The sequence below is a fragment of the Sorex araneus genome, chromosome X, assembly GCF_027595985.1.
Source record: "Sorex araneus isolate mSorAra2 chromosome X, mSorAra2.pri, whole genome shotgun sequence".
NCBI classification, from domain to species: Eukaryota; Metazoa; Chordata; class Mammalia; order Eulipotyphla; family Soricidae; genus Sorex; species Sorex araneus.
In genome coordinates, this window is record NC_073313.1 from 9,376,639 (window position 1) to 9,394,299 (window position 17,661).

The 17,661-nt window shown below is 63.5% G+C and overlaps 1 protein-coding gene across 4 annotated transcripts in view; it reads left to right on the forward strand.

Moving 5' to 3' along the window:
• Positions 1–17,661, forward strand: part of LOC101552334 (protein Shroom2) — a 112,237-nt gene that overhangs the window by 11,247 nt on the left and 83,329 nt on the right. For all 4 annotated transcript variants that reach the window (XM_055122309.1, XM_055122310.1, XM_055122311.1 and 1 more), the window contains exons 3-4: positions 3,729–5,922; positions 7,652–7,734. In XM_055122309.1, coding sequence (XP_054978284.1) covers positions 4,534–5,922; positions 7,652–7,734 — 1,472 coding nt within the window. In that variant the 5' untranslated portion in view covers positions 3,729–4,533. The remainder of the gene's footprint in view (positions 1–3,728; positions 5,923–7,651; positions 7,735–17,661) is intronic.

Consider the following 17,661-nt stretch of genomic DNA (forward strand, 5'->3'; position numbering starts at 1 on the left):
AGACCCCAAGGCTGCCTGGACACAGGAAGGGGGAGATCAGATGCGTGAAGGGCCAGTCTGATCCCACAGCAGCCCTGGACATAATGGGGCACAGCCACGTGTGCAGGGACCCTGGACAGACCCCATGGCAGCCATGGACAGAGCAGGGCACAGCTCAGGGGTACATGGGCCTGCTCAGCCCCCAGGCAGCCCTGACATGAAGGGGGACAGCTCCGGCATGTGGAGTGTGGACAGAGCCCACGGCTCTCCTGGACACAGCAGGGGACGCTTAGGTGTGTGTGGGTCCAGGTCAGAGCTCACAGCAGCCGTGGACACAATGTGGCCTGGTAGACCCCCTGGCTGTGAGCACAGGGGTGTCAGCTCAGGTCTGCAGCAGCCTTCGAACACAGCAGGGGACAGCTCAGGTGTGGGCAGCCCTGGACACGACAGGACTTGGGTGTGGGAGCCCGGATCAGTCCCCACGGCAGCCTCGGGCATCCTAGGGGACAGCTCTGGGGTATGCGGGGCCCGGTCAGACCGCCGGCTGGAAGTAGCTTGGGACAGCTCAGATGTGCGCGGACCCTAGTCAGAATCCCAGCCATGGACAGAACAGGGGTCAGCTAAGGTGTGCCAGGTCCCGGGCAGCCCTGGGCACAGCAGGGGACAATTCAGGTGTGTGCAGGGGGCCTGGTCAGAACCCAGGGCAGCCCTGCAGAGAGGGAACAGTTCAGGCGTGCCGAGGTCCCAGACAGACCCCTCTGGACACAGCAGGGGACAGCTCTGATGTGTGGGGGCCTGGTCAGACCCCATGGCACCCCTGGACACAATAAGGGACAGCTTAGGCATAAGGGGGGCTTGATGGACCCCACAGCAGCCCTGGACCCAATGGGACAGCTCCGTTGTAGGGACACGTCAGACCCCACACTGGAAATAGCCGGGGACAGTTCAGATGTACAGGGGGCCTGGTCAGGACCCACGGCACCAGGCAGAGAGGGGTCAGCTCAGGCGTGTGGGAGTCCGGACAGAGTCCACAGCAGCCCTGGACGTAACAGGGGGCAGCTCAGGTGTGCAAGGGCTCGGTCAGACCCCCGGTGGGAGTTGCTGGGGATGGCTAAGACGTGGAAGGGTCCTGGTCAGACCCCACGGACATGGACGCAACAGGGAACAGCTTGGTGTCGTGGGGCGTAAGGGGGCCAGGTCAGACCCATGGTAGCCCTGGACACAACAGGGGACAGCCGGGATGGTCAGACCCACGGCAGCCCTGGACAAAGCAGGGGGCAGCTCAGTTGCAGAGACATGGACAGACCCCACGCAGGCCGTGAACACAACGGGCTACACCTCAGCTGTGGGGCCGCCTGGTCAGACCCAGGGCAGCCCTGGATAGAGAGGGAACAGCTCAGGTGTGCCGGGGTCCCACACAGACCCCACAGCGGCCCAGGACACAGGCGGGGTTAGCTAAGGTCCGTGGGGAACTGCTCTGGTGTGTCGGGAGGCCAGACTGACCCAAAGGCCTCCCTGGACACAACAGGGGACAGCCCAGATGTGTGGGGAGTCTGGTTAGACCCCACGGCAGCCGTGGGCACATCAGGGGATAGCACAGACACCCCTCCCCCCCCCATAGCCCTGGACACAGCAGGGAGCAGCTCAGGTGTACGGAGGGTCTGGTCATCAGACCTCCCAGCAGCTCTGGACATAATGGGGACAGCTCAGGTGTGAGGCGGGCTGGGTCAGCCCTGTGCAGCCCTGGACATAATGGGGACAGCTCAGGTTTCGCAGGGCAGGAGGCGGGGCGGGGTGGGCCAGCCCCCGCAGCAGCCTTGGACAAAGCAAGGGACAGATTAACTGCGAGGGGCCCAGTCATGCGCCACACAGCCCTGGACACAGCAGGGGACAGCTGAGGTGTGCAGGGCGTCTGGTCAGTACCACGCGGGAGATAGCAGGGACATCTCAGGTGTACAAGGGTCTGGTCAGACCCCACAACCCGGACACAGCGGGGGACAGCCTCAAGCGTTCCTAGCACCTGATCAGACCCCAGGGCAGCCCTGGACATAGCGGGGGACAGCTCAGGTGTGTGTGGGGGCCTGGTCAGAGCCCGCAGAAGCCCTGGACGTGACAGGGGGCAGGTCAGCTGTTCGGGGGGCACAGTCAGACCCCAGGGCAGCCCCGGACATAGCGGGGGACAGCTCAGGTGTGTGTGTGGGGGCCTGGTCAGAGCCCACAACAGCCCTGGACAGCACAGGGATGAGCTCAGCTGTGAGGGCCTGGTCAGACCCCCTGGCACTGGACACAACAGGCACAAGGCCCAGTGGGAGGAGGAGGGACGCCAGGTGCAACGTGCAGTGTGCTCTGTCCCAGTGCTGTCCCGGGAAAGCCGGGGGTGCCTTTTCTTGAGGATGCCTGCAATGGCAGGAGTGCCCCATCTCGGCGACCGCTCGGTCATCCAGAGGGCCCGGCGGCCGTGCAGGGCCCAGCAGATACACTGGCTGTGCAGGACGTGGCACAGAACCCGGCAGATACGTCCAGAGAGCTCAGCAGCCCCAAGGTCATGAATCTTACTTGGTAAAGGGTCAGCCAAATTCAGAGGTCAGTTCTAATGTCCTCTCGCAAAGCCCTTGCTGAAGAAAAAGCAAATTAGATCCCCCAGCGGCTGTCGCAGTAATACGAAGCACTGTACCTCTGACCTTGTGGGGAAAGCTGGGGTGCCGAAGATGATCCTTACTCTGCCCCCGTGCACCCGAAACATCTGCCATTAGGACACTCGTTCAAATTAGGTTTCCTACTAGGAATTACCAACTGAGGCATATTTCAGACCAGGTCAAAGGGTATGATAATCCCTGCATGAAGAAAACAAACACAGCAATGGACTTCTCAGGCTTTGGGGGGCCAGGTTAGACCCCACGGAAGGCCTGGACACGACAGGGGCCAGCTCAGTGGTGAGGGGCCTGATTAGACCCCACGGCACCGGGCACTATAGGGGACAGTGCAGAGATGTTGGGGACCAGCTCACACCCCACGGCAGCCCTGGACACAAAAGGGAACCGAGGCTGGTCTGACTCCATGTTCACCTGGACGTAACTAGGGAAAGCTTGTTGTGCAGAGAAGGGGGCCCAGACAGACCCCACAGCAGCCCTGGACACAGCAGGGGCCAGCTCAGGTGTCGGGGGGCCCGGTCAGACCCCACAGCAACCCTGGATACAGCGGGGGCCAGCTCAGGTGTCGGGGGGCCTGGTCAGACCCCACGGCAGCCCTGGATACAGCAGGGGCCAGCTCAGGTGTCGGGGGGGGCCGGTCAGACCTCACGGCGGCCCTGGACATGGTACAGAATAGCTCTGATGCATGTGGGGCTTTGTCAGGCTTCACGCAGCCCTGGACACAAGGGGCCAGCTCAGGTGTGTGGGGGGCCTGGTGAGGCCCCGCGGCTGACCTTGATCCATTGGGGGCAGCTGGTTAGTCCCCGCTGGTCCCCATGGCAGCCCTAAACGAGAAGGTTCTCCTGGCAGGCCTGAATGTCGGGTGCCCACGTGGCCTTGCGGCCCGGCCCCAGCTTCCTGTTACGTGTTCCCGTGTCACAGCCCGTCCAGCGGCCTGCAGGCCCAGGGCCTTCCCAGTCCGCAGCCTCCGTCAGTTCCCAGGAGCAGAGACAAGGCCCAGCGGGAGCCGCGGCCATGTCAGGGGCCTGGACTCTGGGGGCCGTGGGCGGGGATCCCCGCACACTCGGTCGCTCACAGTGCCCGTCTCTCCCCTCCTAGCTCGTCCTCCTGCGACCTGCTGGGCGCCTGGGACCCGCAGGCCCTGCAGCGCACTTCGCGCCCCTTCGGCTCCCTGGGGAGTGTCGACAGCCTGGACCAGCGCACGCAGCCCGGGCGCCTCTCGGCCGCCAAGTCCAGCGGCAGCATCGAGCAGCTGGGTGGGCTGGGCACGCGCGACTCGGCGTACGGCTCCCTGTCCACGGGCTCCGGCACGCCCGACCCCACACTGCCCAGGGCCGACGCCTCGTCCGCCGACAACCTGCTCTACAAGGTCGGGCTCTGGGAGGCCTCCAAGCCGGGCAGCCGTGCCGGGGAAGCCTCGGGCCTGGACGAGAGGCCTGGCTCCTTCCCCGCCCGGGCGCCTGGCACCGGCCGTGGCAGTCCTGAGCCCAGGCCACTGACAGCCGCCGCCCGCTCCAGTTTCGGGCCGGTGTGGCATGTCCCCGAGAAGAAGGCCATCCCCGTGTCCCCACCGCCGCCCCCCCCGCTGCGCTCTGACAGCTTTGCCGCCACCAGGAGCCACGAGCCGGCGACCAGCCCCGGGAAGGTGGGGCGCCCTAGGGACGGGCGGAGAGCCGGGGGCGCAGACGGCCATGTGGAGGGCGGCTGGCCGTCCTGCAGCCTGGTGTCCGCCGGCCTCGGCCAGCTGTCGGCCTCCTCGGATGTGCCTTTGCCACCGCCTGGAGGCCAGCCCCCGCGGGATGGCAGGAACCAGACCCCCGCTTTCCACCAGGGACCCCGCGAGGCGCTGTGGCCGAGGAACTGTGCCGAGCGCATCCAGGACACCCCCGCGCAGCTGCATGGCATGGGGGCCAGCAGGCAGAGGCCGGAGGCGGCCGGGCAGGCCCCCTATTACTGCGTGGCCAGCAGACACTGCCCGCAGGGGGCTGCTCAGGGCCCGCCCTGGCATGGGGACCAGCACGCTGCTGCCCAGGTCGGGGGTCCCAGCCCCGCGCACCACCCTCCTCAGCACCCTCAGCGTGTCCAGGATGAAGAAAGGGCCCTTGGGCAGGACCGCTGTGGCGAGGCCTGGCCCCGAGCCCTCGACGCCCCGCCGAGAGCCGGCTGTGTGGACAGGGCGGGGACCAGGATGGACGTGGGGGCCGGCGGGCTGTGCCCATCCCACACGCCCCTGCTGCACTCATTGTCCCGAGAGGAAGGGGCCGAGGCCGGCCGCTGGGCCTGCACGGAGACACCCGCGGAGGCGGCCGGCGAGAGCCCGGTGGGCCGGCCTCTGCGTCGCAGTGACCGCTTCGCCACCACACTGAGGAATGAGATCCAGCTGCGCCGGGCCCGGCTGCAGAAGAGCCGCAGCACTGTGGCCCTGGGCGGCTGTGAGGATGAGCCGGAGCCCGCCGGCGCCGATGGCAGCAGGGACCGCAGCTGGCAGGCCCAGCCGGGAGGGGCGGCAGGTGCCGTGGCCGCCGTCGGGGGCAGCTACCAAGAGCATGTGAAGGAGGCTCAGGCACGGGTGCTCACGGCTACGTCCTTCAGACGCCGGGACCTAGACCCCAGCCTGGTGGACGCGTCCAGGTGTGAAGAGCGTGGTGACCCCTCCCAGTGGCCCGCAGCACCCCGTGCCTGGGAGCCCGCTGCCCCTGGGCCGCCCCCGCCCCCTGCCCCCTCCATGGCTCGCATCGGGGGCCGAAAGCGCTTCAGTGTGCAGCAAAAGCTCCGGTCCTACTCGGAGCCCGACAAGATGCACGAGGTGGGGCTGTCCGTCGCGGCCCTCAGCCCGCACTGCCCGGCCCCAGGCCAGGACACCGTGGGCAGCTTTGCCGACAGGTGGAAGTTCTTCGAGGAGACCAGCAAGGCTGTTCCCCAGCGGCCCGGGTACAGGCCGCCCGGCTCGGGGCTGCCGCGGGAGAAGGCGGCGGCTGGGCCGCGCAAGGCTCCGAACCAGGGCTCCGAGCTCGGGCTGCCGGCGGGCGGGCCGGCCACTTCTAGCATGGGGAGCGCCACCAGGACCCCAGACACTGGCCAGCAGGATGGATGGCAGCGGCCCAACAGACTCGGCACCTTCGCAGAGTATCAGGCGTCCTGGAGGCTGCCCAGGAAAGCGGTGGATGGCAGAGGGGCTGGGCGCTGCCACTCGGCCGATGACATCCTTGATGTGGGTCTGGAGCCGCAGGACAGGGCCCACTACCAGCACGCCAGGTCCCGCTCCTCGCCCTCCACCGAGCTCCACAGGCAGGTAGGACGGCCATGCAGCTGCATGCACGCACACACACATCCACACGCACGCACACACAGCACACAGATACACATACACAGCACACATGCATACATGCACACACAGCACACACACATCCTCATGCATGTACACTGCACACGCATACACATACGCAGCACACATGCATACACACACAGCATGCACACATACACATACACATGCACACACATCCTCATGCATGCACGCACATGCATACAGCACACAGACGCATGCACATACATACAGCACACATGCATACACACAGCACACACAGCACACGTGTATTCACATGCACGTACACACAGCACAGACATACACGCACACACGTGCACACACATGCACACACATGCACACAGATATGGTCACGCATACACACATGTACAGAGGCACACACACAATGCACACACATGCACACACCTGCACATGCACACACACACAATACACACAGACACATGCAGGGCAGCAGCATTGCTGTGATACCAGGCCATGCGGCTGAGGAGTGTCCCGGCTGCCACAGCATGGGAACGGTCCCCCTCCATGGCTGGCTGCGTGCTTGACCAGACATGCCATGGCCATGGCTGCCCCCGCCTCTCCTCCCCTTCCGTCCTCCTCCCTGTTCCCGCTCCTCCCTTCCTCCTCCTCCTCCTCCTCTTTCTCTTCCCCTGGCCCTCCTTTTTCTGTCTCCTCCTCCCCTCCCCTCCTCTCTGCTCCTCCCACTCATGTTTCTGTTTCCCGTCTGGGGCCTCACCCAGCAGTGCTGTGGGTTGCTCCCAGCTCACGGCCTGCCCTGGGCGGGGAGTGTTGGCCGGGCTCGTTTTAACTATCCTCTGTCCAGCCCACGTTCCACTTTATTTTTTAAAAAGTCATTATTTTGATTTTGTGTTTGGCCACACCTGGTGGTGCTCAGGGCTTCCTCCTGGCTCTGTGCTCAGGGATCACTGCGGGGGGGGGGGGGGCGGGGCTCCTGGGACTCAAGGGGTGGTGGGAAGCCAGTTTGGGTGGACCACATGCAAGGGTAACCCCTGCCCTTCTAGTGACAGTTTTGCCTTCAAAGGTTACTTCACTCTTTCCACAAAACTCCATCTTTTGTATCTTTTTTTTTTTAAGTTGGCAGATAGGCCAGGGCGGTACCTCAGCGGAGGGACCACCTGCAAGGAACCCTGTGGTCCTGGGTTCACTCTTCAGCGCTGCAAAACAAAAACAAAAAATCCCCCAAAACCCAAACAAATAAAAACGATCGACAGGCTGCATCCCCCGCCCCCCTGCTCTCCTGCTCTCCTGCTCTCCTCTCTCTTATCTTTACTGCGTTGCCTTCTGGCTGTCCTCTCCCTCTCTCCCTCTCTCCCTCTCTCCCTCTCCCCTGCCTTTCGTCCCTTCCCCGCCCCTTGTACGTGGGCAGCTGTATTTTCGAGCAGAGGGAAGTCGCCCCAGCTGGGCTGTCTTTTCACAAGGCCCGGCTTGGCTCCGGGTTCTAGCTCCCGACGTGAAATGTACCCTTAGCGGGGTGCCCCGGGGAAGGCCGTGGCTGGCCCCGGGCTGGGCACTGGGCTAGGGCCGCTTGGCTGTGCCCTGTGTGTTCGTGGGAGTGACGGGGCTGCAGTGGGTGCGGGGGAGAGCTGGCCTGCGTGCCTGGCTCCCGGCCCCTCCCCACCCCGGGTCTGCAGCCCCAGTGTCGTGGCTGCACTCATGGCCCCTGGCCCTGCCTTCCCAGGAACTGATCGTGGAGGAGGCGGTGCCGCCACCAGGAGACGCTCCCGCCGCCGTCCAGCCCGAGGAGCGCCAGCCCTCGCCCAGGTAGGAGATGCCCGTGGCGTCCCAACGAGGCGCGGTGTAGGGTGGGCGTGCGCTGGACGCTTGGTCAATAGTATTTGGGGATCCTGTGGTTGGAGCCCTGAGGGCAGTGGGGGCGTGGAGGTGGCCTGCGTGCCCGGCTCGGGGTCCTGCCCGGGGACAAGCGTCCGGGGTTCCGGAGAAGGCTGCTGTGTTTCCGCTGACACTGAGGGTCTGTGTGCTGCTGGCGTGGGTGCGGCTGAATGAAAGGGCCTTTCTCGGGGGCCGTGGGGGCGGGGGCCGTCTGCAGGCCAGACTGCCGGGGCGGGCGCTGTCCCTTGGACTCCAGATGCCAGTGGCAGCTGGACACGGCCTGTTCTTCCCAGACGGGGGTCCTGGGGCACCTCCGAAAGGGGACCCTGTTGGGGTGGGGCCCCGTAGCTGCGTCTCTGCTGGTTTCCACCCTGGCAAGGGGTGCCGAGCGCGGACCCTGCCCAGCGCCTCGATTACGGGGTGAGTGACTGAGCGGGCGGGCCAGCCCCGTGTGACGCTCTCAGACCACTGGCTGGTGGCCGAGGGCACCATTGACCCCTCTCTGGGGACAGGAGCTGCGTCCAGGTCAGGGGACGCCAGCACCCCTACCTTCGAGGGTCCGCGGCTGAAATAGCTCCTGGGTCCCTGTTTGCTGCACAGGTCCCTGTTCCGGGTCCTTCGGGGTCCGAGCAGCTACGTTGACCCCCACCCAGCAGGCGCCCTGGCGCGGAATAGGAGAGCTGGGGCAGCCTGCGGGCTGGCGCGGGGGTGGGCAGGGTGGTGGCTGGGGTGGTCCCCCAGCCCACTCATCCTGCAGCCAGGGGTCCGCTTGTCGGTGCCCGCTCCTGTAGCACAGCCCATACACTGCCCGCCGGTCTGTGTGTGTGTTTCTGAGCCTCTCCTGGTGGGGCTCAGGGCTCCCTCCTGGCTCTGCACTCAGGGCTGCCTCGTCTGTGCGCAGGCTGTCTCCTGGCTCTGTGCTCAGGGCTCCCTCCTGGCAGGGCTCAGGGGAGCTCATGTGAGCAGAAGTGACCCTTGCTCTGCGCTGTGTTGTCTGTCTGACTCCTATCTTGAAAGCAGGGACTGTCACTCCTTGAAAGGGCTGGGCGGAGGGGGCGCGTGCCCCTTGCTTGCCTCTCTTCTGTTTGTTGGTTTGGTTTTGGGGCCTTCCCTGCAGAGGCTCAGGCGTGACTCCTGGCTCTGCATTCAACAGTTACCCCTGGCAGTGCATACGGATGCTGAGGATTGAACCTGGGTCAGCGCAAGGCTGCGCCCTCCCTGCTGTGCGCTCTGTCTCTGGCCTCCCTGCCTTCCTTCTTGGTGCGCGTCTTGCAGCCCTGCCCACACCCTGCGGCACAGCCACGCTGCCCACCTGCTGCTGCCTGTTCCTGGTGGGTCTGTGCCCCTCATCCCCACCCTTCCGCGTTCCTGGGGCCTGTCCCGTGCCTGCGCTGCCAGTGGCAAGACCCAGTGGAGCTCGGCGAGGCACCCGGCCCTTCACCGAGGGAGATGTTTCCCCCCAAATCCTTCAGCATTGCCTTGCTTGCAGTGTGCAACCAGGTGTGAGCCCGGGGGCCCAGGGGGCGTCCTCCACCAGCCCTGACCGGAACCTGTACGGCAGACTCTCACCTCAGCCCCCGGTGCGGGGCTGCAACGACTGGTCCCCGGCGCAGAATGAGGCCCTGCACTGCTGGCCATCTCTGGGCGTGGACGAGGGTGCAGAGCGGTCCGTGAGGGGCTGCGGATGTGGCTTTGGTGTGGGCCGTGGTCTTGGCCACGTGAAACCCTGGGTTCCAGCCCTGCGCTGCAGATAACACTCTAACTGGTGAACTCTAACTGAAGGTGTGTGCGTGTGTGTGTGAGAGAGAGAGAGTTTGAGAGTGTGTGTGTGTGTGTGTGTGTGTGTGTGTGTGTGTGAAGACCTGGCGAGGCGTGCGGGACCGGAGGAAGGGGGCTCACTGGGCCAGAGCCTGGCATTTGCGTCCAGGACTCCGGGTTCCTCACGCGACCCCTCCGGACATCTGTCGGGGAGTCCTGGCGGGTCTTGAGCACCAGCAGCCGTGGCCTCCAAAACAAGAACCCCCCAAAAAAAGAAATTTGGAATGAGAAAGAACATGCCTTCCTCACACATCACACAGCGAGTCCAGCAGTGTGGTGGCCTGTCCCCCAGCACCCGTGTGCTCGGCCCACAAGCAGGAGATGTCTGTGTCTGGCATCTGAGGATGGCGTTAAAGTGGCCCACAAGGTTGCACAGTGCTCCCGGATGTGGGAAGGAAGAACTGGGGAGGCTGGCCAGGGACTGCAGGGCCGGTGGGGGTCTTGGAGCAAAGTATATGTGTGTGTTTGCTTTGGGGACATACCAGGCGATGCTCAGGGCTTCCTCCTGGCTCTGCACTCAAGAATCACTCCTAGTGGTGCTCAGGGGACTCTATGGGATGTGGGGATCGAATTCAGGTCAGCTGCGTGCAAGGCAAATGCCCCACCCAATGTATACTGTTGCTCCATCCCCTAAAAGATGTTTTAAAAATTTTTAAATCTTATTTTCATGAAGCTATTCACAGTAATTGTTTGCATTCAATATTTCAACGTCAGTCCCATCACCATTATTTCGAATTTTCCCATCTCCCATGCCTGCCTCATAGGCAGATGCTAAATAATTTATTTGAATAATATGAGATGTTGCGTGGCCACAAAAGCAGCTGTATGCTCCTGGGATACTAAAATTTTTAAATATTTGGGGTCCAGAGGCATCCTCTGTGGTGTGCTGTTCTCTTCCGAGATTCATTTGTGAGTCTCTGGATCGTGGCCATTAATGCGCTGAAATGGTGCCCAGAGGCAGTTCTTGGGCATGAATGCCAGGGAACTGGAAGGGCAGGGAGATGGAGGAGGTGGGCCATCCCTGTCTCAATGAAGTCTGAAGTTTTCAGTCACTGGTCCCGCATACCTGGGTTTTTCAGCAGATTCATTCTCGTGTGTGGGGGACTCAGGACGAGCCTGTGAAGGTTGACTGTGAGCTTGGCGGCAATTGGGTTCTGGAGGTTGCCGCTGCCGGGGTTCATTTGGGGCAGGCGGAGGGACACACCTGCCCCCCTCCCAGGTGCCCCAGTAAAATCAGCCTAGCGCAGGTGGGGAGACATCTCTGCAGCGAGATGCTCTCTTATGAGATTCATTTGTCTCTGAATCATGGCCATTAATGCACTTAAATGACCTGCTTTTGATCTCTTCTTTTTTTTTTTTTCTTTTTGGGTCTCACCTGGCAATGCACAGGGGTTACTCCTGGCTCTGCACTCAGGAATTACCCCTGGCCATCCTCAGGGGACCATATGGGATGCTGGGATTTGAACCCGGGTCGGCCACGTGCAAGGCAAACGCCCTACCCGCTGTGCTATCTCTCCAACCCCTGCTTTTGATCTCTTTTATGCATCTCTGTAGCACTGTAGCACTGTCGTCCCATTCATCAGTTTGCTCGAGCAGGCACCAGTAATGTCTCCATTGTGAGACTTGTTGTGACTGTTTTTGGCATATCGAATATGCCATGGGTAGCTTGCCAGGTTCTGCTGTGTGGGCGGGATACTCTTGGTAGCTTGCCGGGCTCTCAGAGACGGACGGAGGAATCGAATCCGGGTGGGCTGCATGCAAGGCAAATGCCCTACCCGCTGTGTTATGGCTCCAGTCCCGGATGTCTGAAGCAAGGCCAATAAATGAGCTTGCATAGCTGAGCCAGAGGTGGTTTGTGGGCGTGACTCCCACATACCTAACTTTTGGCCATTTAATTTCTTGGTAAACTTGGTCCCAAGTTGTTGGGGTCTAGCTAGAGGCACAGCAGCAATTTTGGGGGTATCAGGAAGCCTGAAGGCACCATCAGGCTGCTGATGCAGTCGCCCCACAGGTACAGGTTGACCTGCTGGGTGGTACCACACCCTCCCTTAAGAGACATTTAAAAAAATATTTGGCTGCCACACCCAGCGGTGCATGGGACTTGCTCCTGGCTCCGCATTCAGGAGATAACTTCGGGGCTTGGGGGGCCCTCTGGGGTGCCGGGGGTCAAACCTGGGCTGGCCGCGTGCATGACAAATGCCCTCCTCTTTGTCCTCTTGGTCTGGCCAGAGACTGTTCTGGCACTTGGGCTGAGACTCCCCATGAGGGGCCCATGAGTCAGCTTCCTGCGGGAGCCAGCCCTGCACTGGGGACATTCTCTGCTTCCCTGTGTCACCCCAGCAGTGACTGTTGGAGCCAGCAGCTGAGAGAAGAGGCGCTGAAGCCCCTTCTGCAGGGTGTGCCCCCCCCACGCCCTGGGGCTTGTTCCCGGGTGCAGGAGCTGGGCCAGGCTTGCAGCTGTGGTCTGGAGCCCAGGGAGAGGGCGCCCACCCCCTGGACACGTGGCAACTGCAGCTCCTTGAGGAACGGGGCCCTGCGAATTGAGTGCATGCGCCTGCAGCCCCCTCGAGGGCCCCTCGCTGCAGAGGCCAGGCTCTCGCTGCGTGTGCCGGGGGGACAGAGCTACGTAGGGGTGTGGCTGTGGCTCTGCCCTCTGCCCATTGCTGGTGGGGTGTGTGTTTGTGTGTGGGGCTCTTCAGCTCAGCCTGGTGCCGGCCGAGCTGTTTCTGGCATTTCAGTCGTGTTCAGTTCCTGCCCCTCTGACCTGTTCCTGGCTCACTGCGGCTCGGAAAGGAGTGTGTGTCTTTTGGGGGCGGGGGGTTCTCCAGTACGTGGTGTGTGCGTGTGTGTGTGTGTGTGTGTGTGTGAGAGAGAGAGAGAGAGAGAGAGAGAGAGAGAGATATGAACCCGGCCCCTTCCTTCCCCTGTCCTTCTGTGGCTGCTACTCACCCAAGGCTTCCAATTCCACTCTTCTTCTTTTTTTTGTTTCTGGCGAGCACTTCACAGGCACTGTCCAGGCGGTCCAGGAAGCGCCATGTACACCTCAGCCAGCCGGCGGGTGCAAAGCAAGGCTGGAGCCCCAAAGTGTTTGGCGTGTCCAGGACCCCGCCCGGGGCTATGGGCTCTGTACTGTGGGGTCCGTCCTGATGATGCCCGGGGGACCACGGGGTGTCGGGGCTCAAACCCAGGGCCGCACCTGTGCCACTTCCCAGCCCGGCGCTATTACCTTTGAACTGTGCCCCGGATCTCACGTCATGTAAAACCTACTCTTTGAGCCTTGCTGGATTCTGCGGCCTCCCGCGGGCTGTTCTCGTGGTAATTATGGCAGTATTAGGCAGCTGTCCCCACAGGGCGCTTCGCCAGCGCTCCAGAAAAGCCACCCCCTGAGCACCAGGCGCTCGGGTTCCGGAAAGGGCGGGCCCATTAAACGTTTCTCGGGGGCCACAGGGCCCTCCGAGACGGGCTCTCCGTCTGCCTGATGTTCCGGGCAGAGCTGCCGGCACGCTCCCGCCGGGTGAAGGCTGGCTCGAGGCTCGGCGGTCGATTCCCTTCACGCCCTTGACGTGCAGGGGGAAAACAGGCGTGCCAGATGGGCCCCTGGTGTAATGCAGGCTGCACTCAGGGGCGGGCTGCGGCTGAGCTTACAGCCGTGCCTCACGCAGCCTGCATCTCCGCCTGGCCCCCGCCACCCCCCCAAACTGTTGGCTATGGCCCTGATCCCTAAAGTGCCCCAAGAATGTATTAAAAAATATGTGTCTATATATCTATATACACATCCCAGAGAGGAATATGCTGGAGGTTGGTTAGTGGTACTCCCTGGCACGTGCCCAACCCAGGTTTGATTCCTGGCACCACCATGTCCCCCCCGAGCTCTGCCAGATACAGCCCTGGAGACCCCCAGCCCTGCCAGGCGTGGCCCCGGGTAACCCCACCTGCAGGGCCTGATCCGTGGGACATCCAAGGGCCCTTGTCCTGAGCTGATGGGTGAGTCTCCCCTGTAGAGACCCCCTGAGCTCTGCTGGGAAAGCCCCTGCCCGGCCAGGGAGCCAGCTCGAGGCCGGGGTGTGGGCTGTGCGTGAGGGCGCACCAGCCCCGTGCCCCAGCAGCTGCAGGAGCGGGCGGTGAGAGCCTGGAGCGCACAGAAGAGGCGCAGGGAGACTCTCATGTCTCAGGCCCCTGGGCCCTGACCCTTGTCCGCTGCGACCTCCACCTCGGAATGGCAGGAGGGCGTGGGAGGCCGGGACCGAGGTGGAGGGGCTGCGGGCAGCTTGCTGCTGGTGGACCTGCCTCCTAACCCTTTTCTCGGACACTGCTCTGGGGCTGGTGCCAGGCTGGGGGGCTGGGCGTTTCCTTCCACGTGTATGTAGGCTGCGCCATCCACGGTGGGCGAGTCCGGTGTCTGCAGCACGCACTGGCCGGGCGGGTCCAGCTGTCTCAGACCGCGGGACGCCAGGCTGCCCCGAGTCTCTCTGTCCACCAGACGACAGGGCAGCTCAGTGGGGCGCTGGCTGTCCCTCCAGAGACAGTGACAGTGTCCCTGACCTCTAACCAGCTCCCATGGCGGGACCCCAAAGAAGGGCAGGTGTGTGCTCAGAGCCAGGAAAGCACTGTTCTCCACGGCGGTGAGCACCCCATTCTGCACTTTTGGGGCCTTGTTTTGGGACCACACCCAGCGGTGTTCAGGGCTGACCCGTGGCTCTGTACTTGGGAATGACTCCTGGCGGTGCTGGGGGTGGGGAACCACACGGGATCCCCGGCGTTGTCAATGAAGGCAGCCGAGGCTCATGCTCCGTCCCGGGCACGGCGTGCATTTGCTTTGGTGATGTCGCCACGCCACTTCAGAAACACAGCCGGCGAGACTGTGTCCGTTTACAGATGGAACAAAAGAGCACCTGGACCTGGGGCGATGGGAGCGGCTGGAGTGTCCGCTGCAGCTGCGGGATTGACCCCCCTCTTCCATCCATGCCCCGGACCCCGAGCACTGCTGGGGGGAGCCCCCGAGACCCCAAAACCGAGAGGACCCGCTGAATGTCAAAGCTGGGGATGTGTCGGGAGGCGATCAGAGGCACAGTCGGCCCACGGGGAGGTGGGTGTCGGCCAGGCACAGGAGGGCTGGGGTAGGCGGCTGGGTCCAGAGTTTGCCTGGGGGTCGGGTGAGATTGGAGGAGACGTTCCGGAAGGTCACGGGCACATGGCGCCTGCACTGTACTGCAGCGTGCCGCTCACGTGTCTGTTTGGGTGGGTGGGGGCGGGGAGGGCTGTGGTTATCCAGGAGCATGGGGGCGCGTGCGGAGTGGCGGAGTGGTGTGTGCTGTGGCTTAGAGAGCCTGCCCGTCGGGGAGCAACAGCGGCTGAGATGGAGAAGAGGCGCGGAGAAACGGGTCTTGGGGTAGGGCTTGGGGGGGCGCCCCGCGGTGCTTTCGGGTGCAGGGAGGCAGGTCTGCAGGCGTCGAGGTCAGCCTGGTCAGCCTGTCCCTCCCGGGTCTCCTTTCGACCAGGCTGCTGGTTGGACGCGGGTGGGCGGCCGTTCCTCCCGTGCGCACGTGTCAGGAGACGCAAAGCCGGCTATTGATTTTTTTCCCTCCCCACTTTTTAAAAGTTCCTCGCCGGGGCAGGCGCGATCGTCCAGCGGGGAGGGTGCTTCCTTGCGTGCGGCTGACCCAGGTTTCATCCCCTCCCTGCCCTGAGCCCTGCCAGGAGTGATCTTGAGCAGAGTTGGAGCAAGTCTTTGAGCACTGCCCAGTGTGCTCTCTTCACCCTCCCTTCCCAGGGAAAGTTTCTTGTCAGGCTTCTGACTCTCCTGGTGTTCAGGGCTTGGTGTGGGGGATCTGGAACCCACTGGCCCTAAAGGCATCTTGAGGGGGCGCCACCCCCTGCACTAGACGCCCGCGTGGGAGATGGTTGACATCGGAGCCGCACTCCACCGCCTGCCGGCCCCAGGGCCCCACATCTCAGGAGGTCTGAAAGCAGCACCCTCTGGGCTGGGTTTTCCAGGGCAAGGGTTCTTGGTGCCTGGAAATGTGGCGTGTGGAAGAGCACTTGCCGGAGGCGTGGGGTCATGGCTTCGGTCGCCAGGGCTGCTCCTATCAGCACAGCGGGCAGCTTTAGGGGGGTCGCCTGCTGTCTCCAGACGCAACTCGGGAGCCCTCAGGGATTTGCCCCGTTCGGAGATGAAGATCCCAGCGTTTGCCCGCAGCCTCCCCGCCACACCTGGTGAACGGTGGATGAGGGGCCAGCTGCGGAGCACCCCCGCAGGGCGCACCAGTTTAGGGGGCGCCTCTTGAGAACCTCTTTTGTTAGGCCTGGGGAAGCGTCTTTTGTTCTCTGGCAGCTGCTGGAGGCTGACACTGTGGGGGGGGGGGGGTGGCTGGCGGAGCCGCCAACCTCTCCCCGGCGTATTGTTTCTCCTGAAGATGCAAAGCAGGAGTCCCGGGGGTGCAGGGGGGGGCGTGGGGGGGGGGCGGGCGCAGGCTCGTGGGTGCGCCTGTGCGGCTCCTTGTACCTGCTCTCCTGCACCCTGACGGGCGCCGAGGTTTGGTGCAGCTTTGACTTTGGCGGGTGGGCACAGCGCTGCAGCACGGACCTCTGCGCCCCCACCGCCCCCCGCCGCCGCAGCCCGCCCGACGTCGCCGCCCAGATGGAGCGCGCACCCGGCCGCAGCGTCCCGCCAGCCGCCGGCCCCTGAACGCGGGGCGCCTCCGCGTGCCCTTTGTTTTTGGCTCTTCTTCTTTTCTTCTCTTTCCCACACTCCCCAGCCCACTGGCCATGAGGCAGGGCCATTTCCACCGCAGGGCTGTGGAGCGCCGACGCGGGGGACATGAAATGGTGAGTGTGGCTCAGTCTGGTGGACGGGAGGCAAGGATAGGCGCACGGGCTCTGCGGAGACCTTGGCGCGGCCTCCTGGGCAGGGCAAACTGCAGGGGGCACAATAGCGGGCTGGGGGGCCGGGCGGGATGCGGCTCTCCAAGGAGCGCTCGGGAGTGGCCAGATGCGCCTCTTGTCTGCGGCTGTTGTACTGTGCGCGTCTCGGGTGTGTTGGTCTGCTGTTTCGTTTTGGTGCAAATACCGGGATAAAGGGAATGGACGTGTCTTTTGCTTTGGGGGGACCCTGTCTCCCTAAGCCTTTGCCTCCCGCTCTCGCATGCCTTTATGTGTCTGCCAAAAAAAAAAAAAAGGGTGCCATGTTCCCAGAGAAATTGCTGCATAGCTATGTGTCCTCTCCACAGCCCCCCACCCCCCCGGGGGGCGCTGGGGCCGGCACGCCTACATTTGCCCACATACCTCACAGTCACCCCAACTGTTCCCCCCCCCCCCCCCCCCCCCGAGGCGCTGCTGCTGTCAAGGACACAGAGTTCCCAGAATGGTTTCCAGGAATCCCCAGCAGCGATTCCCATTCATCGCTGCCTGTCCTCACTCATTGTGTGGGGCCGCCTGCATAAAGGCAGGAAAATGGGTCCCGGGCACCGAGGCTGGTTTGGGTAGCCCGGGGACTTGGTGCAGCTGTGCCGCCTCTGCTGACCCCGCCCCTCTCCCGAACAGCTTAGGCTCACCTGGCCTCAGGCAGCGTGCCAGTCACATGCCACCGGGACCCTCTCCCTCTCTGCACGCATGTCGCTTTGGGGAGTTGGGGCCGGCGGTGGGAGGCTTGCAGGGTGTCCTCCTGGCACGCTGGGGGAAGTCACTCGGGCACCTGTGCAGGGTGGGGGTGGAAGTGTCCCTGCAGGTGTCACAGGGCTGGGATGCCCGACTGCAGCGATGGTTCCCTGCTCCCCGCTCTCTGTCCTTGGCCTCTGTGGCACACGGGCTGCTCCCCAGGCTCCCCCTCTGGGTTTCAGAGGCCAGTGGGGTAGCTGGGGGGGGGGATGTGGGTTTACTGGAGCCATCACTTTGCCTCTTCACCTCATGCCACCCGTGACCTTTGTGACCTCTCGGGCCGGACGGAGCACTGGGAACAAAGCGCACCTTGCCCTGTGCTCGCAGATTCGCTGTTCCCCAGTGGGTTTTCTGCAGCGGCTCAGAGCCGAGGGGCTGGGCTGGCAG